We start from the raw sequence: 22,306 nt of genomic DNA, 5'->3' as shown, positions 1-22,306 counted from the left end.
TAAGACAATCCGAGCTTCACTCTCTCCCTAGGTCACCTAGTCCAAAGTAACACACACTCATATGTTACGTACATTGGTGACCCTGGGAGTTTTTGACGCGAGTGCACCCAGCCCACCCTAGTTATTCAACACAGAACGACGGTCGCAGCCACCGTCGCCACACGCAATGGCCGTCCAGCTTCCCCCATTCACATACGACATCGACCTGTGACTCACACACATAGACGCATATTGGCCCCCCACCGATCACCAAGTTACGGATGCTCAGAGGTTTCGACTTACCGTTGCGGCCCTTCCTTCCTAGATTGCGGCTCGAATTTCTCCAATCCTGACTAATCCCCCGAGCACAAACCTATACGATTTCCTCAAGGATGCGCTCAAACAAGCATGTGGTAGAAATAAGGAAGTAGCCATGGAGGAACTGTATAATAGTACCTACGACGGTGGTAGCCCCTCAGTGTTTCTAGCACTTATGCAGGACCTCAATCGTGTGACCGGCCAACCGATGTCTGACGAATTAGTGATGTACCGGCACAGGCAATTATTGCCATCTCATGTCAGAGCGTATCTAACGGCTCTCGACGTTACGGACATCGCTGATTACTCGAAGAAGGCAGACAAGATTTTCGACGCGGTGGCTCCTGAAGACGTAGCGGCAGTATCGAGTGACCTTTCTAAAGCGAGTGATCGTTTGTGCAAGGTAAACAACAGTGCGAGTGATCTTGTGTGCAATGTGAACAACGGTGCCCCTAGTAACGATAACACGCGCGACGGAACATCTCGGACTTCATCAACGGACGCGATGGACGCACGTCTAGCCCGCGTGGAGGCTCTTTTCGACCGTGCCCTTTCCAGTGTGAGTGATCGTTGGTGCAGTGAAAATACCAGTGCCCCTAGTAACGATAGCGCGCGCGACGGAACGCCTAGGGTTTCACCGTCGGACGCGATGGACGCACGTATAGCGCGAGTAGAGACTCTTCTCAACTAGGTGTTGCAAGAAGGTGGCACGCGCGCCCCAACTTACACCATGTCCCAACCACCCTCGCTCTCCCCAGGCACAGACGCGCCCCACCGCGCGTAAAAGATACGGTTACCGGCGGTCAATTTCTCATTGACACAGGAGCCGTAGTCAGCGTCATCCCGGCCGCCGCAAAAGACAGGACGCATGCACACACAGCCTACGACCTCTTAGCTGCCAATGGCACTCCTAATGCCACATACGGCACTAGACATTGCCGCGTATCCTTTGCCCCCGAGTTATCTTTCCCATGAACGTTCGTGGTGGCGGACGTCGGCCAACCCATCTTGGGCCTGGACTTCTTGAGGGCGCAGGACCTTCTTTTGGACGCACGGCGCAAACGTTTAGTCCACAGACCTTCCCACTCCTACATTCACACTGTTCTTTGGGCTTCTCCAGCTCCGGTGCTTACACACGTCCAGGGACCTCCACCTTTCAACCACATCATTCAAGAATTCCCCCCGATTACGTCAAGTCAACCCAAACCACGGAAACAGAGACACACCGTTGAGCATACCATCCTCACGCACGGCCCACCTTGTTTCACTCGACCGCGTCGCCTCCCGCCGGAATAATCGCAAGCAGAGAAGCAAGAGCTTGAGCTTATGCTTCAGGAAGGGATTGCGCGCCTTTCGGCCAGCAGCTGGGCGTCGCCCCTTCACTTAGTTCCCAAAGCCCAGGATGGGGAGTGGCGTGTGTGAGGCGACTACAGAGCATTCATCGCGATGACGCAACCTAGACAGGTATCCTATCCCGCACGTGATGGACTTCCACGATAGGGCGCACGTAAAGACTGTTTTCTCGAAAATCGACTTGATGCGTGCGTTTCATCAAATTCCCGTGGCAGAGGAGGACATCCCCAAGACGGCTGTCACCACCCCACTCGGCCTCTTTGAATTCCCGGTCACGAATTTCGGACTCCAGAACGCTGCACAAACCTTCAAGCGTTTCATGGACCAGGTGGTGCTAGGGCTGGAATTCCTCGTGGTGTACATCGACGACATCCTCGTCCCATCCGCATCCCACCAGCAGCACTGAAAACACCTTCGCCTTCTCTTCCAAAGACTCCATGATCATGGTTTGTGGATTCACCTTGCAAAGTGCGTGTTCTGGGCAGAGTTGATCTATTTCCTCGGCCACAGGATTTCTGCGTCGAAAATTTCGTCTCTCCCACAAAGGTGAAAGCCATCAACGACCTCCTGCAGCCGACCACGGTACGAAAGTTGAGGCAGTCCCTAGGACTGATCAACTACTACAACCGGTTCATCCCGGGGGGCTGCGGGTCTCCTCGCGCCTCTGTACGATCTACTGATCGTGCAGTTAAGCATCGCCTTGCGAAGCTGTCCCTCCTTGCTTACCCAGTTCCGGGTGCGACAGCAGTGCTCGCGACAGAAGCGTCAGCGGAGGCGGTTGGTGTCATCCTTCAGCAAAAGGTACAGGGCGTTCTTACCCCAATGGCGTTCTTCAGTAAACGGTTAAACGACACCCATTGTCACTACAGTGCTTTTGATCGAGAACTTCTCGCTATCTATGAAGCAGTGCATCATTTCAGCCATTTCCTGGAGGTCAGGTCGTGTAGGGTGCTTACGGATCACAAGCCCCTTACTTACGTTATGAAGAATTCGGGAGACAAGTTAACCCCGAGAGCCTGACGCTACCTCGCCTATATATCCGAATTCACCACGGATATCAGGCATATCCTGGGTACGGATGCCGCCGCGGCTGACGCAATGTCTCGAGGCGTCAACGAAATTACGCGCCCCACGACGCTTGACTATGCCGCCATTGCGCATGCCCAAACGGAAGATGAGGAGTTACGAAAGATGCAACGAGGAAACACGTCCCTCCGTCTAGTGCTGCAGCAGAGTAAAGTACTGGCGGCCCCGCTGTGGTGTGATATCTCCACGGGTCACGTGCGTCCTTACATTCCTAAAGCGTTCCGCCAAACTGTGTTCAGCCATTTCCACGATATGACCCACCCCGGAATTCTTGCTACACAGCGTTTAATTCAGAGACGGGCTGTGTGGCAAGGGGTAAAGAGAAACCTTAAATCATGGGCACGGACATGCATTCCGTGCCAGGCAGCGAAAATCCATCGGCACACCAAGTTACCGCTACACACTATCCCCACTCCGACCCAGAGGTTTCACACCGTGCACCTTAATATTGCGGGACCCTTTCCCCCTTCCCGAGGATACCGCTTCCTTCTTACCTGCGTCGACAGGTCAACTAGGTGGATATGGCCCACCCCCAGAATTCTTGCTACACAGCGTTTAATTCAGAGATGGGCTGTGTGGCCAGGGGTAAAGGGAGACCTTAAATCATGAGCACGAACATGCATTCCGTGCCAGGCAGCGAAAATCCATCGGCACACCAAGTTACCGCTACACACTATCTCCACTCCGACCCAGAGGTTTCACACCGTGCACCTCAATATTACGGGACCCTTTCCCCTTTCCCGAGGATACCGCTTCCTCCTTACCTGCGTCGACAGGTCAACTAGGTGGATGCAGGTGATCCCCATGGCGAATAGTACTGCAGAGTGCACAGCGTCCCACTTCCTACATGGATGGGTCGCCAATCTGGGGGTCCCACACACAATCATCACGGATCAGGCCCCGCAGTGGGAATGGAAGGCGTGGACAGATCTTCTCCTATTCCTTGGCACAAGCAGGCAGCGTACCACGGCCTATGACCCCCAGTCGAACGGCACTGTGGAACGCTTCCACAGGAGACCTAAGGAAACTCTTCGCGCACAGCCTCACCCAACGTCCTGGGCGGACGCACTCCCACTCATCCTCTTGAACATCCGTTCTACCGTGAAGGAAGACCTCCAGTACACGCCCGCGGAACTCGTATACGGCGAGGACTTACGCCTACTCTCTCAGTACTCGCCCGCCCTTGAATTGTATTCAGAGCTATCATTCATGCCTACCCTCCGCCAAATCATGATAGCTTTCACACCCAAGCCGCCTAAGCTTCCTGCAGCATGTAGTGCATACCAGCCCCCCACGCTCAAGTTGGCAGACAAGGTGTTTGTCCGTGTCGACGCGCGTACTGGTTCCTTGGCGTATAAGTACACTGATCCACGGGGAAACACGTCACCATCAGCGTTGGCGACCGCCACTCCACCGTGTCATGGGATAGGGTTAAGCCTGCGCACGTAGACTCCAATTACTAACCCCCACAACCCCCTCTTACACCTCCCCTCCTCCTCCTTCTCCTCCTCACACAATCTTCGTACCTCCTGTGTCCGAACAGTCCGAACACTTACCCGTCTTCCTCCGTATCAGTCACCCTCTTCATCTCGTCCTTCCCCTTCCCCCTCCTCCACCTCCTCCTCCTCCTCACACAATCTTCGTACCCTCTGTGCCCGAACAGTCCGAACACTTACCCATCGCTCCTCCGCGTTAGTCACCCCCTTTACCTCGTCCTTCCCCCCCTCTTCCTTCTCCTTCTCCTCTTCCTCCTACTCCTCTGACTCCCTACCACGACCACGCCGTTCTTCCGCTCTTACAACAGGATATACAAGACTCTGGCGCATACACCACGGCGCGTCACCACCACCTGGAAGAGTTCCACATAACCCCTGTGGGAAACGATCTCACCCCTGAGGGCATGGTCTTGCAGTCGGGTCGGGTTGTGCGTAAACTCTAACGGTACCAGGTCAATATGGTGTCACCTTCCCCGGCGGGGACGGGTACATGGTACGGTATCACAGACACCCTCTTCCTTCCAGTATGCGCACCGGCTCCGCTTCCTAAGTTTCCGGGCCCTCGCCCCTTCGGAAACGCTAACGTCTTTCCACGCTTCGCAAGGGAAGGAGGGTAATGTGGTGAACAGAGTCCCCCAAAGGAACGTTATGAGGCATATTTATATAGTCAGGCCATTTATGTTTGGGCTACGGCCATATTTCGCCTTTGAGAAAAGCATTTGTATGCGGCCAAAAACACAATTCCAGGCTATGGCCGGCAATTCTGTTCGAGCCAGAAGGACTCTAATTTTCGGTATTCATGGGGGATATTAAGTCATGTAAGGTCGGCGCAGGTCACAGTATTCTTTCGGACTCGGGCCGGCCAACACGCACGTAGACCTCTTTTCACCAGAGTAAAAAACATAAGACAGTCCGAGCTTCATTCTCTCCCCACATCACCTAGTCCAAAGTATCACACACTCATACCTCTTCATCCCTCCCATTTCCGCTCCTCATGGATGACAGGTCATCCTTGCATCCGCCAACTGCCCTAGATCAAATGTAGTCCAGCAAGACACAGTACATCCACAACAAGGCCGCTTCACTTAAACGGCGACCTCCCCCTCCCCGTCCCCTCATACGGAAATAGGGAAGACGGGAAGAAATACCTTCGGGCTGCATCAAAATATCATTCACATATAAGCACGCCCTACCCCACCATCCCTCCTTGCCTTTTTTTTTTTTTTTTTTTTTTTTTTTTTTTTTTTTTTTTTTTTTTTTTTTTTTTTTTTTTTTTTTTTTTTACCAATCTTTCATCACTCATTCTTTCCATGTCCAAACCATCCCAATAGTCTTTCATCAGCTCCATCTGCCATCTCCTTTTCCACTCCCACTCTCCTCCTCATCTCCTTGTTTCTTACTTTTTCCAACCTAATAACCCCTACCATACTTCTCAGACATTTAATCTTAAACACATTTAAAAATTTCCTCTCTGCCTCTCTTAAATTCCAAGTCTCTGTTCCATTCAATGCCACCAACACAATCACCCGTTCATACAATCTCCTTTTTTGCAACCATTCCCAGATGCCTATTTCTCACAACACTTTTTGATAATCCCCCAAGGCATTTACTTGGCTTGCTTATCATAAGACGTCTTATGATAAGTAAGCCGCTCTGGCTAAGGTTCGAATCCCAGTAGGAGAATTTGATTCCATATGTCATAATGAAAATATATATATATATATATATATGTGTGTGTGTGTGTGTGTGTGTGTGTGTGTGTGTGTGTGTGTGTGTGTGTGTGTGTGTGTGTGTGTGTGTGTGTGTGTGTGTGTGTGTGTGTGTGTGTGTGTGTGTGTGTGTGTGTGTGTGTGTGTGTGTGTGTGTGTACATACATTGTGACATTGTGACCAGCTGTACTAAAGCAAAAATCAGGGCCCACGGCTAGACAGCGTTAAAGAAAGCCAGAGTATAGTAATGTCTATGCATGAGTCTATTATTTCAACAGTTACATAATCTGTTTCATTTTTCCCGTACTTGTTTTCATATGGGTGTAAAGCCTGGAAATTTAGAGGCAATGGTAAATATGGACAAGTTGATAATGTTAAGTAAACCTACCTGGCCTTATGTCCCTGTTGGCCACGAGCGTACACCCTTTCTCCTTGGAGATGACGCAGTCAATGGCTTCCGAGGCCGACTTCAATTGCGTATGCAGGCCGTAAGCCACTTTTGGGATGGCGGGTGTCTCAGGGATTGTAGGCACAATCTTTTTCTTCTCCTTCTGCTTCCTGTTTTTCTTTGACTTGACGTTTCGGAAGACAGTCATGATGCGTCCTGTAGCGCTGGCTTTGACTTCGTTCGACACGCTACTTTTTCTTAAGTTTTCCAGCGCTTTTGTGAAGTACATCTCTGCGTCTTTATTCTTCTGCTTTCTGGCGCTACAGTAGCCGCAGATCTCGTACGAATTCCAGATGAGCTCCTCGGGGCATTCCAGGGACATGCTTACCTGCGCGTCTCTGTAGGCCTCATCAAACCTCTCCAGCAGAAGGAAAGCCCACCCGCGTTTCATGTGCCGGACGGCCAGGGCTTCAGTGTCCTCTAGTGGGGTCTTCGCGATGCACTTCTCCATGAGTTTGATGGCCTTCTGGGCTGAGGTGTCGGTAGAAATGAGGGCGTCATATACTTTTTCGTAGTTGGCCGCATCTTCTCGACTCTTACGAGAAAAGGACTCGTCCAACTTAAGATTCTTCAGCTCTGGTAGCTTACGTGCATATTCTACGCGTTCCTTGTCAGTCGTCAGTGCCTGCGGTGGAAGAACATTAGAGGCATGGGAAATGAGTTACTATCTGCTTGTATTATCCTCGCATTGGTTTTCGAATGTACTGTAATTGTCATTATTGTAAAATCAATGAGAAAATGTAAGCGCGTGTGTGTGTGTAAAGACAATATCTCAAATGAATTGTGGGATACAGACATTAATTAGAGACATGGTACAGGAATGCCCTCATTCATGAAATAAAGAGCAGAGCAAATGCAGCCAAAGATTAATGCATTTTCTTGAACTCCCTCCCCTAAATTTGCTAATTGGCGCTCCCATATCTGCTACAAGTGTTTATCAGCAACATATAGTAGTGTTTCTATACCATACATCCGCTGATACCAGTTCTCTAGGCACAATTTTACCTCCTGAATCATTTAACTAAATTCCATGTATCTTGCTATGTCTCAGTATTTCTAGTTCTCTACGGTAACAACATGGTTCCCATTATCGATACCCATTTGGAAATAAGGAACGGAGGACATATATCAGTTTCGCACTTGATCACCATTTTTTTTTTTTTTTTTTTTTTTTTTATTCAACTATTCATTAAAAGCTGTCGTGATGCTTCGGACTTGAATCTCTCCATGTATGAAAACTTAGTTTTGATCCATAATGGTTACCGGTGACTGTCACTTGTCCTAGATGTCCGAATGCATAGGATAAAGGTAATTTCAGTTGGCGCAGCTAAGCTCCTAGCATGAATTCATCCCTTTTCTATACTGTGTACCATATTGTGTTGCACATGTGTTCGCGATTCATCATCACGAGCCACACTCATACCTGGAAGTCGCTCATTACATTTTCCAGCAAACCGGTGGTCCTGATGCGGTCGCATACGGCGTCGTACACCTCCTTGAAGGATACAGCACCCTCAAATGTGGCCACCTTGTACTCCTTCGCCACTCCCTCATCTTGCTGTTGATGTATTTGTTGTTGTTGCTGCTGCCACATAGAAGGACTTTGGATGCCCGTGGGGAAGATAGAGGGAGGCTGCATGAACTGGTGCATCACGCCTGCCTCCTTTGGGTGGTTTTTCTTGGCCTCCTGGTCCTTCAAGCTCGACACCATGAAGTCGTGGATCATCTTACTGTATGGGTCCATGTCTTCCTCCCATTCCCGACCAGGCGTCTCCTTCCTCTTTTCCTCCGCATCCTCCTCCTCTTCGTCTGATAAGGGTAGTTCGGTGATGGTCGCCATTACTGCGTTTCGGACTGCAAATGAATAGAAATACGAATGAATTGTCTTGTGGTGTACAGTATTTTGTCACATGTAGTAAATATCACTATTTAGTCAATGTGATCTAAATTTATTCGGGGAAAACCATATAATTCCGCCCATTCATGCTAGATGTGAAAGGGAGACGATGGCAATTTCATACTATAAAAATCTAAACGAATGGCAAGAGTAATGGTGAAACTATATTTAGGAAGAAAGTGAAGCATAAGTACACATGGGAGAGGGTGGTGGATGGAAGGGTGGCATATAGAGCGTTAATGGACTATATAGTGTTAACCAGGAGTATAGTAGGAAGAGTTAAGGATGTACATGTTCTAAGGGAAGAAAATGGAGGAATATCAGATCATTTTTTGGTGAAAGGTAAGTTGAGAGTGGAGAATAGGTGGAGAAAGAGGAAAGGGCAGAAGGTAGGGAGGTACTTAGAATGAACTGCTTAAATGAGATAGAAAAGAGAAGGAATACAAGAAGAAGCTAAGAGAGGAGTGGGAAGGAGTGAAAGATAGAGTAGAACTAGGAGTGGAGGAGGAATGGGGATGGTTCAAGGAGGGAGTCATAAGATGTGTAAAGGTGGTGTGTGGAACAAGGAGGATGGGAGGAAATAGAAGGAAGGGTAGTGAGTGGTGGGATGAGGAAGCGAAGAAGCAGGCTTTCATAGATTGGTTACAAATTAGGACGAGGGAATCGTATGAAAGATACAAAGTAAAGAGAAGAGCAGTAAAGCATAAGATAAAGGAGGCAAAGAGGAGAGCAGATGTGAAATGGGGTAAGAGTATGACAGAAAATTTTGAAAATAAAAAAAAATTATTTTGGAAGAAATTAAAAGAGGAAGAGGAGACGAAGCAAGTAGAGAAGAAAAGGTAAAAGGTGCAGATGGAGAGATGATAATGGAAGAGAAGGCAGTGAGAGGAAGGTGGGCAGAGTATTTTAGGGAGTTGCTAAATGTGAAGGAGGATAGGGAAGGAAAGGCAGTTACAGTGGGAAGCGCTAAGAAAATGAGAGTGATGAGTGAGGAAAATGGAGGAGAAATAAGGAAAGACGATGTGAAGGCAGTTATTAAGATGATGAGAGCAGGTAAGGCACCTGGGTTGGATGGATGCCATGCAGAATGTCTGAAAAAAGAAGGTACAGTTATGGTGGACTGGCTGGTGAGGTTATTTAGTGTTTGTTTAAGAGAGGGTAGAGTGCCGGAGGACTGGAGGAGTGCCTGTATAGTTCCACTTTACAAGGGAAAAGGGGACAAGTGTGAGTGTAGTAGGTTCAGAGGGATTAGCTTCTTAAGTGCAGTTGGGAGGGCTTATGGGAGGGTCTTGATTAAGTGGATTAGGAGAGGAAGAGAGGGAGTAATTGGTGAGGGACAGTGTGGGTTTAGGACAGGTAGGGGTTGTGTAGATCAGATCTTTGTGGTAAGACAGATATGTGAGAAAGCTATAGGAAAAGATAAGGATATTTTTTGGGCTTTTATGGATCTGAAAAAGGCTTATAACAAGGTAGACAGGAAGGCACTATGGGAGGTTTTGCAGATATACGGGATGGGAGGAAAGCTGTTAAGAGCAGTCAAGAGTTTTTACGAGAGTAGTAGAGCTTGTGTTAGAATTAGAAATGGAGAGAGTGAGTGGTTTGAGGTAAAGGTGGGACTTCGTCAGGGATGTGTTATGTCACCCTGGCTGTTCAATTTATACATGGATGGGGTGGTGCGAGAAGCAAATGCAAGGGTATTGGGTCGGGGATTGGAGATGGTTAAAGAAAATGAAGAAAAGTGGTAGATAAGCTAGCTGTTGTTTGCGGACGACAGTGCGCTTGTAGCAGGATCAGAGGAGGGATTGAGGAAGTTAGTGACAGAGTTTGGGAAGGTGTGTGAAAGAAGGAAGATGAAGATAAATGTGGGTAAAAGAAAGATGATGAGATGTACAAGGGGAGAGAGTGGCAGTAGATTGGAAGTGACTATTAAGGGAGAGAGACTGGAGGATGCTAAGAGGAGATTGTAAGAAGGAGTGATTGTGCCGACAGTACTGTATGGGGCAGAAACATGGAACATAAGAGAGGAAGAGAGAAAGAGTTTGAATGTGTTTTATATGAGGTGCCTGAGAAGTATGATAGGAGTAACTAGGCTAGATATAGTGAGGAATGAGGAGGTGAGGAGGAGAACAGGGGTGGAAAGGGAGTTGGGAGATAGGGTTGATGAAAGATTATTGGAATGGTTTGGACACATGGAAAGAATGAGTGAAGAAAGATTAGTAAATGAGGTGTGGAATGCAAAGGTGGAAGGAGCGAACATGAGGGGACGTCCTAGGATGAGATGGATGGATGGGGTAAAAAGGACATTGGGAAAGAGGGGAATATCTGTTGGAGAAGGACGGGAGAGGACAGAAGATAGGGGTGAATGGAGAAGGGTTTGTATGGATGATGTTGTGATACATGAAGGAGAGTGGGTGGGGGATTGGGGGTGAGGGAGTATGTATGAGAAATAAATTGACGCAGCCCAAAGGGATTTCTCCCCGTCTTCTCCTTTTCTGCATGAGGGGACGGAGAGGGGGGGTCGCCGATTTAATGAAGCTGCTTTGCTGTGGATGTGCTGTGTCTTGCGACACTGCTTCTGACCCAGGGCAGTGGACAAGATGCAGGGATGACCCATCATCCAGGAGATGCCAATATAAGAGGGAGGGAAGAGGGTAGAGGGGAGTGGAGTATGTAGGGGATGGAATTGGTTGGGGTAGTTTCTGTGCCTTTGTCTTTTGGCTACCTCCCTCGTAAAGGGGAAAAAGCCTTTGGTATATGTACTGTATGCATGTATGTATGTATATATACATATAAACTGAAGCAAAATCAGTAATGAGAATGAGGTAGTTATTTAACGGACAACTCTAAAACACAGCTATCTTATCGTGACGTCCGCCCCCCCCCCTCGCTTTCAATCAATGATCTACGATAATGATGATAACTTGGTGTCACCCCCAGCGTCCGTCGTCTCCTCTCAGAGCGTTTCTATTCTCTCTAGAATTTGTTCTAAGGCCCCATGCCTTGGTCTTCTTGGGGGTGAATAAAATAGGTGTATTCGTTCTGATGCTTGTTGGTCTAAATGAGTACACCTCGAGAATCCCTACCGGAATTCTCTACATCACGTCAAGCCACCTTCGTTCTGACATCACTCTTTCATTCATCCAATAGTCTTTTACTCCTCAAACAAGTGCCACACCTTAAGGGCGTGTCTTCTCCTTTCTGCACCAATGATTTTTCTCCTCCTTCACCTTTTTCTTCAATTGGAGAGGCTGTTATACTCTTCTAAACTATGTCACAATGTAAGCATTATGTCGTAACAAAAATGGCTTGTCCGCTCACAGTTCCAATAGTCAAAACAATAATACACCAGGCGACACTCCGCATTCAACCTACACTCAGCACTTTTAAATATATACAAGGCGCGAGTCTGACTCAGCTATCCTTGGCCTGTCGGCCGTCCGGCCGTTGTTATCATAAGTATTCATAACAACTGACCCTGGATTAGCATTCGTTCTCCATCTACCTCTCGATCTACTCTGATCTACCTTAAATGTCTACCTTTATCTACCGGCCTCTTACACTTGGAATGAATTTTCAAGTATTGAATAAAGTAGTACATATGGAATCAAATGTACAACAGAAGGGGACGTGGTTGGTACTGTGGTGTACACATGCACCGGTATGGTAGGTGCGAGTTCATGCACAAGGAGTTGGATGATAGTCTGACCTGACTCGCCGCTCGAAGGTTAGGATGGGTCAACCTAATGAGGGCGTGTCTGGTCAAGGTGTCAGATCGGTCCTGAGTATATATACCGCCTGCCCCGAGCGGGCAAGCACTCAGCCGACTCTATCATCCAGTGCACACACTGTATCACACCCGGGTAGTTGGGCCATACTTCCGTACGCACGTTGCTAGGCCTTCACGCCGCCCCCCCCCCCTCACACCCGTTGGGGGTAAGCCATTTCAGTTTTAGGCCATTGTACAAGGATCCACCAATAAAGCACCAAGCCACACCGAGTGTCAATTACTCCCTACGTCACCAGTCCAGTAACCTTATGTTACAATGGTGACCCCTGGGAGTTTTGACGCGAGCACCCAGTCGACCCTGGACCATCGACAAGCTTCGTGATTCCGACCCTGTATCGACGTCACGATCGCCGTCACCGTAGTTGAACGTCACGATCAACACTGACCGATGTCACGATCGCCGCCTTAGCTCGACGTCACGATCAACGAGATTGATGTCACGAGCGCCCCAGGTCGACGTCACGACTGACGTAGATCGATGATCGCTACGCCGGGGATGTCACCGCTTCCATCATTGCTGTCTGCGGCGCCCCCAGGGGGTTCTTGCCTCCACTGTCGTCGCTCACGGCCGCCCCGCTTCTGATGTCGTCATTGCTGACGTCAACCGCTTCCGACGTCGCCGCTGCCGATGTCACTGCATTCGACGTCTCCGCCGTCGCCTGTACCAGGTCGCCTCCCCACGCTTCGCAGGGGAAGAAGGGTAATGTGCAAGTTGATACACACGGAGTTAGGTGATAGTCTGACCTGACTCGCCGCTCGAAGGTTAGGATGGGTCATCCCAATGAGGTCGCGACTGGTCAAGGTGTCAGATCGGTCCTGGGTATATACACCGCCTGCCCCGAGCGGGCAAGCCACTCAGCCGACTCTGTCATCCAGTGCACACATTGTATCACACCCGGACAATTGGGTCATACTTCCGTACGCACGTTGCTAGGCCTTCGCGCCGGTCCCCCACCCCCACGTAGGGGAGGCTGCACCATTTCAGTACTAGGCCACTGCACAAGGATCCACCAATAAAGCACCAAGGCACACCGATTGTCAATTACTCCCAATGTCACTAGTCCAGTAACCTTATGTAACAGTACCATGGCATTATATTTTCAAAGGGAACGGTGTGCCCTACTTTTTTTCTTGGGAGAGGCGGTGTACCCTCACTTTTACGCTCAAAATCAGGTCTCAGCATAACATAGTTTAGCAACATTTCAAAACTAACAACGTGCTACCTTGTCAACAAATGTCAAAGCAGGTTCGCAACTGCGACACATGCATGGTGTGTGTTATGCCATAGCCCTGGCATAACTAACTTCCCCCACCGTGACTCAATTGTTGAATTTCAGTTAAAAACATGAAGAAAAATAGGAGAAAACAATTATCACGTCAGACACAACTACATGGTAAAAAGAAATGATGGAATATAAACTATATTAACTCTTTCGAGTTAGGTGGTTAGCTGAATATTTTTGTTTTGGCTAGCAAACATTTGTCTCCTTGGGCTTCTAGATAGAACTTCTTTGGTGTAGAGTATTTTCAGGAATGTCCAAGATGAAGTTCAAGTCGATGTGATAGACTCTCTGGATGATGAGTTCAATGGTCCTATCCACACTAATGTTCGTAAATAAGGAGTCAGAAACTAATAAAGTAATATTGGTTTCTTTGGGGGCTGAAGTATTCTTCTGTATCTACAGAAACTCACGGGAGAGGAGAGGCTGTACCTGAAAAGGACACAGGATTATCAAATTTTATTAAGTTGTCTGGTTAAATGGTACGTCGGGTTAGGATTTAACTGGCGATGGGTTTGAGGGTGCCCGTCCTAATATTGCTGTAGGCATAGCCCAGGTCGAAGTCACTTTACATAAAACACCTGTCACCCTCTATAAATATACAAAAGTGACTCACAAATTCTCCCTTCGGACATTATTACCTCTTTAAAATACCTTTACCCTATAGGAAAAAGTCACCATCATTATCATCATCAATTTGGGGCATACGACAAGGAGCTTACTGCTCACTCATACGCCGGGGCCAGTTCCCACGGTCTCTTTGAACAAGCTCTCATGCAGCTACCCTTTCCATTCCAAACAACTCTCGACAAGTTTAATCAACCTTCTCCAGCCATGAATTCTGTAGGCGTCCCCTTCGTCTCCTCCATCGAGTATTGTCTCTTGAGAAGCCAACCCTGTGAGTAGGATCAGTATCAGGAAAACGTGCCACATGCCCATATAGCCGGAATTGACGTTCACGAATTATGCTGGTAACTGGCCTAGGCTGAGTCTCGCAATTCAGTCCCTGGTTTGATACGAAGTCATTCCAGCGATACCCCATGATTCTCTAAAGGCACTTAGTACCAAAGACATCAAGAAGCTTTATTAAAGCTGCGTTCAATGCCCATGTCTCACAGCCGTATAGCATGACAGGAAGCACAAGTGACTTGAAGATTCGAATCCTCCTGCATACAGTAGATATCGAAGACGTAATACATTCTGGTTGAGTGAGTCCATAACACAATGGGCAATGCCTAGCCTTCAAAGTACTTCCTGACATGACCCACTACTGCTATACAGTACATTACCAAGGTATGTAAATCTTTTAAATATCTCAATGTCCTCGTCACATAGATTGACAGACTAAATTGTGCCATCCAGTAAGCCCCCAAACTCCTGGACCTTGGTCTTGGTCTCGGTCCAGGAGACCTGAAGTACAAGCGGTTTCGCCTCCCTGTGCAGTGACTCAAGGGCTGCAACCAGGACTTCCAACGCAACGATATTTCTTGATAACTCTGTTCAATACTGTAAGAAAGTGAACTGTAACAGGTGAATGTCAGCTGGCTGATGAGGAAATAGGGCCAAGGAATGAATTACACAGGCAAAGCAGACTCATTTTTAGGAAGGTAGAATTTTTAGAGTTGAAGATATTTTTGATGAACCAGACTGGGAAGAATTCATAGGTAGTCTACCACTGGAACTACAAGGAAATACGACATTTTTTTTTTACACCATGGGAGGGAACAAATATGTCATAGATTAGTAGAGAGAAGAAACAGAATAAAGGCTGGTTCAACAAAAGGTTGGGAAAATGGAGATAGAAAACAAAGAATAGAATAAAAGAAGTTTAAAAAAGCTAGAAATCGCTATACAAGAAACCACATGGAGGAGGAAAGGAATATTGATAGAGGTGTAGAAAAATTCAGAGATGAGCCGAAACTATTTGACAGGATTATCAATGATAAACTGAGACACAAGGAAGAAATCACCAAGCTCATAGTTGGTGGAAAGATTCTTAAGGAGGCTTCAGCAGTTTTTTTAGAGGAAGGATAAGTGGTCAAATATTCAGGTTTAGTGAAGGAAGTGCTTAATCTTTTGGCATCATTGGGTGTACGAAAAGCATCAGGAACTGACGAGATCTCAAACTGGATACTTAACCCGTGGATGCACGATTTTTTTTCAAGCAAATATGCACTGTGGGGTCAATTTGACCCCAACCTCTTTTTTAAAAGTATTTTAGCATATTAAAGGCAAATGAAATATTTCTAGTGTTAATATATATATTTGATACCCGGTATATAAAGAGAAACATCATTTCTTGATACCATAAAGGCAAAACAAATAATATATAATGAACCAATGTACAAATATACGTGCTTCAAAATAAACTCAATAGATAGTGAAATAAAATATTTCCTCTAATATCACATCAAAATAAAGTTAGAACTATAGTGAACAGGAATCAACATATATATTTAACATCCGGAATATAAAGAGAAACATCACAAGCTTCTTGATACCATAAAAGCAAAACAAATAATATGTTATGAACCAATGTACAAATATATGCGCTTGAAGGTAAACACTATAGATAGTGAAAGAAAATATTTCCTCTAATATCACATCAAAATAAAGTTAGAACTAGTGAACCAGAAAAAAACAATAGTTTATGACACCTCATTAGCACACATGTTACAGGAAATGACCATATGATTTGGGCATATGAACTGCTTACACTGTCCACATTTTGTACTCGTCTTCTTGTCATCAGCTCTTGGGCATAATTCACATCTCGAACGCTTTCTACTCTGGCTAAATGTTGCTTTCTGATTCTGTGAGAAGAATGAAGACGTGGCCGAAGATCTCTTTTCTCTATAACTTCGACTCAATGCAATACCAAGGTCGGAAAAAACAACCTTCTCCTGTGGATTTGATTTTTATGATAGGAAATACACCACAGTACAAAATATAAGCGTTGTAACAAGTCAAACCAAAATTTCAATCCATACTTTGCAGGCTTTGAAGGCATGTATTGTATAAATCTACAACGTCCCCTGTACGGATAGAGTCGCTCGTCAACAGTAACACACTCAGTATGTGCGTAACAACGTTGAGTTCTGAACGAATCCATCAAACAATAAATGAACAGCAGCGAGTTTGTCTCTTGTTAACCTGCTATTACGAGTTGTAGGATCATCAAATCGCAACACTCGTCGTATGTCCTTGAATTTTTTCACTGACATTGTCCTTGAAAATATTGGAGGGCCAAATTTGGGGCTCCATAATTGCCTTACAACTTGGTTTTTACTGCGATAGACGCCATGAAGAATGTAGAGACCAACATAAGCATGGAGTTCATTTTCTGTGATGAGTTTCCAATCTTGACAAATCCGCTGCCCTTGTTTATTAGTTTCAATCAGAATGGTCCCCATCATATCTCTGTCAAAAAGTAAATCAAATGCAGTACACGGGTCTTCTGTTATTAGATTTGTTGCGTATACTGTAACACCGGACTGTGAAGTCAATATGTTCAAACTCTTCATTCTACCTTGTGAGGAAGGCTCATTGAAGAACCAACAATCGCCAGAAGGAGACTGTAGGTATCTAGTGTCGACAGCAACACTTGATGCTGTTACATCTTCAGAAATATCCTCGTCAGCATCAGAACAATCACTAGAGCCGTCACCAACTTGAGGTATAAACTCTTTGTCACTTATGTCATCTGTATCTTCATCTACATCGCTTTGGAGAAGTATTTCTGAAATACGTTCATTACTCAGTGATTTCCTACAAGCCATTGCAGAGAGTGTTGTTCCTGTAACCAGCACCCGTGCTCAACTGATGGTGTAATTTCTATGACAGCGAGGGCAGAACATTGTGTGAAAACTTCTTTGAACTTGTTCACATTTGTTGCGTGTTTGACACTATCTGACAGTTCTTTCTGAATGAAGAATTTCCTCAGCTATAAGTTAAAAGTTTTCACTTTTACATATTATATTCACTGTAAAATGCCTGTAAAAATAGTACATATTTCATTTGATAACTGTAATATAGAGGGTGATTTATGCAGATTCAATTTAACGTTACATTGAGATGGGGTCATTTTGACCCCAGCTGTGCAGGAATAGTGTAACTATTAAATTGGAGACTACTATGATTTATTTTTGAAAATTATTGAACCTAGAACATAACTTTCAATTATTTGGGAAAAGTCACAAAGCCATGTTCAAATATATCAATTGAAACTAAAGTATTTTAAGTTTGAAATTCACTTGGGGTCAGTTTGACCCCACCGTGCATCCACGGGTTAAACAATATAGGGAATAACTGGCAGGTAAGATTCACAGTCTTAATGAATGTTCCAGAAGGAAGAGTGCCATAGGACTGGAAAAAAGGCTAAGGTAGAAGTAAGGAGGTACTACTCAACGACAAGCCAATATCATTAACTAGAACAATAGTGAAGTTATGTGAAAGGATTGTGAAAGTTCGATTGACCAAATATCTTGAATACCTGAACATTTTAGCAAACAGTTAGTTTGGATTTAGATTTGAAAGGCCATGTGTGTCAAATATTTTAAGCTTTTACCCAAGAAAGTTGAGGGTTGTGGTGCTGAAGCTTGGACCTACTAGCACACTATTTCCCAATCCTAGGGTCGCCAAGCGTTTTCCCTGGTGTTGCGAAAACATCTAGTATGTTTTTTTTTTTTTTTTTTTTTTTTTTTTTTTTTTTTTACAAAATTATATGAATTCAATGCAATAACCATGCTCACGCGATAAAAACCCATACGCAACGCAGACAAGTACAGATACTAGTTGCGCATGTTGGATTCCGCATGTAAATATGATAATACTCGTACACCGGTACATGCAGTGCCGTCTCAAAATTGGGCGTCTTGTAAGAGCGCTTTGGATACGTTACTCATTCATACCAATGACACTAACTTGCACACAGACATACAAACATGAAAATAACTTTATTCAAAATGAACCAATGACGATATGTTAATTTGCACTTGCATTAACAGGGATCTTTCAACTGGTTTCATTTCATTATTCATTCATCAGTTAACAGTCTTGTTCTGTTGTGAGTGTATATCGTTATGTTGGTATCTTTCTGTGAGTATTCCTTGTATTTATTAAATTATTGTATCAATTCACTCTGCATTTGAGCACTTGTGCTGTATGAAGTAACCACAACCAACCAATCTGACATGAAGATGACATATTATGTTTCTCTTTTAGAAAAAAAAAAAAATCGCGAAATGCTACCAAAATCGATGAAAGTGTCTACTTTGATCGCCTTTTCATTGAAGTTCTGGTGATTTTTCATTTGAGGAGTTACAGTCTCATTATAAATGTAGAATCTATCATTTGTGTTTAGTACCTTATGTATTCCATTGAAATATGTAGTTGTTATTAAATACTTTTTCTCACTTGGTTGAGAACAAAAACATCATGATTATCAATAGAAGTAGGCACAAAAATCAAAATTGCTCTTTCAAATGCAAGGACAATAGTTTTTTAAGTCTCGCTTTCTTTTTGGCACACTTTACCAAACATCTTTTGTTAGATTCATAATTGATCAATTATAATTTTTATTTCAGATTCTTCGATGATGTCTAGGAAGACATCCTTGGCACTGGATTTACGTGTTTCATCGATCATGGGATCGAAAAACCTCAATGTATCTTATGTGGGGAAATGCTCAGCCACGAGTCGCTTAAAGAAAATACTGTAAGCTCAAGCGCCATCTTAGGGAAAACATCCAACTCTGGCTGGGAAGGACTGTGAGTGTCTCAGGAGGAAAGAACAACTGAAGCGTCAGCGGTTAGATAACACTATGCACATAGTAGTGTGCTCTGTTCAACAAACAACAATTGCATCTTATCTTGTTGCAAAAATAATTGCCAAGTACATGCAGTCAGTCCCACACAATTGGAGAAAGGTTGGTAAAGCCAGAAGCCCTTGATATAGTTCGCACCATTATCGTAGATACTGCGGTGGGAAATTTTAACAACATTGTCGGATAATACAATCAACCAACGAATTCAAGAGAGGTCAGGAGACATAAAAGAACAAGTAGTGGCTGCCATCAAGGAGAGCGGGAAATTCAGCTTACAGTTGGATGAATCAACCGACGTCAGTGACAATGCTCAGCTCTTGGTATATGTGCGGTACCAAGGAAAGAGTGACATTGAAGAGGACTTCCTGTTCTGTAAACGAATGGAGACGACAACAACGGGTGAAGACCTGTTCAAATTGGTTGACAGTTTCATCAAAGAAGAAGGACTTAGATGGGATCAGTGCTTCAGTGTGTACTCGGATGGAGCACCTGCAATGCTAGGGGCACGCCAGGGTTTCACTGCTAGGGTAAAACAGGTCAACCCCACAGTGATAGTGACCCATTGTCTGCTCCACCGGGAAAACCTTGCCTCTCGAAAAATGTCAATTGAGCTTAACACTGTTATGGAAGATGTGATTCAAATAGTGAATTTTATTAAATCATTAGCCCTGAATTCAAGGCTATTCAGTCAGATGTGCTCTGATATGCAGTCAGAATATGAACACCTGCTTTATTACTCATCTGTCAGGTGGCTGTCCCGAGGGAAAGTGCTCAAGAGGGTGTTTGATATGCGTACAGAAGTTGAAATCGAGCGAGAAGAAATATGCACTGGCATCAAAGCTTTCAGAACTAGGGTGGTTGCTTAAACTGGAATATCTGTCAAATATTTTAGAGTTGAATATGCTGAATATGTCCATACAACGAAAAGATGAAAATCTTATCTCTGTGTCAGAAAAACTCAAGGCTTTCAAGGCAAAGATGAGGAGGTGGAAGGGAAAGATCGAACGGGGAAAAACTGCGTCCTCTCCACTATTGAGCCTTTTTCTGGAAGATGAAGAGGACGCCTTACTTCTGGACGTACAAAATGTCATTTTTGGGCACCTTGAGAAATTGAGTGAAGAGTTTGACAAGTATATTCCGGATGTAGAGCTGCATGAGAAGTACAAATGAGTGCGCAGACCTTTCGATGTCCACACAGATGACCTTTCAGTAGAAGAGTCTTGTATCCACAATCTGCAAGAGGAGCTCATCGAGGTACAGCTTAACGAAACTTTTCATTCCAACTTTCAGCGCCAAACACTAGGTGTGTTCTGGACTGCTATGAAGAAAGAGAAACCAGTGCTTGGATGTGAGGCTGTGAAAGTGTTGTTGCCTTTTGCTACAACCTATTTTTGTGAATCAGGATGTACAACTCTGACAGCCATCAAAGCGAAACATAGAAATCGGTTGCAACCGGAACATTATTTGAGAGTAGCACTTTCCAAAACTGAACCACGAATAGAGAAACTTAGCAGCATGATACAGGTCCAAAGCTCCCATTGAAATCACTTAATTATTACACAGAAAAAAAAATACTACTTTTAGTCTTTCTGGAATTTGACATAATATTATTCAAGGAGTGGTTGTTTTGATTAATATAAAATTTCCAAATTCATATTGCTATAACAAAATTCACTGATGTTAACTTTCTCTTTTATAACCTTACTCGCACATTACCTTTATTACACATATAATTATTGTGCTTGTCCCCTGCTTTTTACAGTCAACAACTAGTCACATGTATTAACACATATACAAATAGATTAGAGGGTTCGCGGTTCGCTTGGAAAAAAAAAGTTGGGAAATACTGCACTAGCACAAGGGGACACGTAACCCTGTTGAAGTTCAACCGCTTGCGCAACTAGGAGCCTGCCCGGAGTCTGTCCAGGAGATCCTGTAATCCTTTTGGAGGGCCATAGACTCCTGGAAGTTACTAATTAGTGTTCCTGAAAATCTGGGATAGGCCTAGTGAGCACCAGATCTTTAAAGTATATGATTAAGATACCCAAAGCGAGTCTCGGATTGGATGGACAAAACGGCTAACGACCAGGAAGACTAAGGACACGGTACTGAAAACACTGGCCTGCGCTGTTTTTAAGGTCTAACAAATGTTTTCAAGGTCTAACAAATAATACCTGATTTTAGGCCAGTTTTTTGCACTGAATCCAAAAATAATGTTCATTTTACTCAATCAGATCAAGTTAATGAAACATTAACACACTAAAAATATCCTAAATTCCGATCTATTTGTAGGTGAGTAAAACACAATATTGAAAATATTAGACTGATTTATTCACAGAAGGCTTACAAAATATTTTGAATAGATAGCAAGAGTATAATGAACTAAGGAAACTACTCATGGATGAATGGTCTCTTCAGGAACTTCCACTTGTGCTGAGCAGACTCCACATCCCTCTTCAGGCACCAGCAGTAGTCGACCAGAGTTGACATCCCATCGGCCTTGATAGCGTTCCTTCATAACACTGATATCTTTGTGAAAACGCTCACCCTGTTCTTCACTGAAGTCTCCACAATTCTCTGGAAAATAGTCCAGATGCGGCAGGAGGAAGTGCATTTTCACTGACATACGCGCACCAAGTTGGCGGAAATTCTCCATTAACTCATCAACCACGTTCTGATAATGGGAACTTCTGTGGTTGCCAAGGAAGTTTGCAATGACTGACTTAAGGGACAAGCAGGCAGAGGGTTCAGCAGGATTCAGTGCATCATCAAAACTAGTGTCCTTGATGAGTTCCCTTATTTGAAGACCATCAAATATAACTGCCTTAAGTTTCTCCATGCTTTTTCGTTGAAACTTTTTGTGGAGGGAAGCAAATCCTCTACCTTCCCTGTCCAATGCCTTTACAAAGTTCTTCATGAGACCGAGTTTGATGTGGAGGGGTGGAAGCAATATCTTGCTCGGTTCAACCAGAGGGTGGGACAGAACGTTGTGTGACCCAGGTTTTAATCCTTGTCTTGATGGCCACTCTTGTCTGACATAATGCTGGTCATCAGCACGGCTATCCCATAAGCACAGAAAGCATGGATACTTTGTGTAACCACCTTGAAGTCCTAGGATGAGTCCAACAA

The 22,306-nt window shown here is 44.9% G+C and overlaps 2 protein-coding genes across 5 annotated transcripts in view; one reads left to right on the top strand and one right to left on the bottom strand.

The window, feature by feature from the left end:
- LOC143029703 (protein-lysine N-methyltransferase SMYD4-like) overlaps window positions 1-22,306 on the bottom strand; it is a 111,444-nt gene that overhangs the window by 79,102 nt on the left and 10,036 nt on the right. For 2 of the 4 annotated variants that reach the window (XM_076192545.1, XM_076192547.1), the window contains exons 2-3: window positions 7,813-8,243; window positions 6,330-7,014 (exon numbers count right to left, since the gene is read on the bottom strand). In XM_076192545.1, coding sequence (XP_076048660.1) covers window positions 6,330-7,014; window positions 7,813-8,229 — 1,102 coding nt within the window. In that variant the 5' untranslated portion in view covers window positions 8,230-8,243. Of the gene's footprint in view, window positions 1-6,329; window positions 7,015-7,812; window positions 8,244-13,502; window positions 13,737-13,766; window positions 13,786-22,306 lie in introns of those variants that run through there. The other 2 variants (XM_076192546.1, XM_076192548.1) reach the window with 2 other exon arrangements.
- Window positions 18,790-20,043, top strand: LOC143030000 (SCAN domain-containing protein 3-like). The gene is made up of 3 exons (XM_076193209.1): window positions 18,790-18,805; window positions 18,939-19,018; window positions 19,327-20,043. The coding sequence occupies exons 1-3, from the start codon at window positions 18,790-18,792 to the stop codon at window positions 20,041-20,043; spliced, it is 813 nt and encodes a 270-aa protein (XP_076049324.1).

The sequence above is a fragment of the Oratosquilla oratoria genome, chromosome 11 (assembly GCF_046742065.1).
Source record: "Oratosquilla oratoria isolate Oo_2021 chromosome 11, ASM4674206v1, whole genome shotgun sequence".
NCBI lineage: Eukaryota > Metazoa > Arthropoda > Malacostraca > Stomatopoda > Squillidae > Oratosquilla > Oratosquilla oratoria.
Note: the sequence above shows the minus strand (reverse complement) of the source record. Positions and strands in the feature narration are given on the sequence as shown.

Coding starts and splice junctions, on each gene's coding strand:
- LOC143030000 (XM_076193209.1), top strand. Junction 19,019..19,326: donor TGGGATCGAAAAACCTCAAT/GTATCTTATGTG, acceptor CCATTATCGTAG/ATACTGCGGTGGGAAATTTT.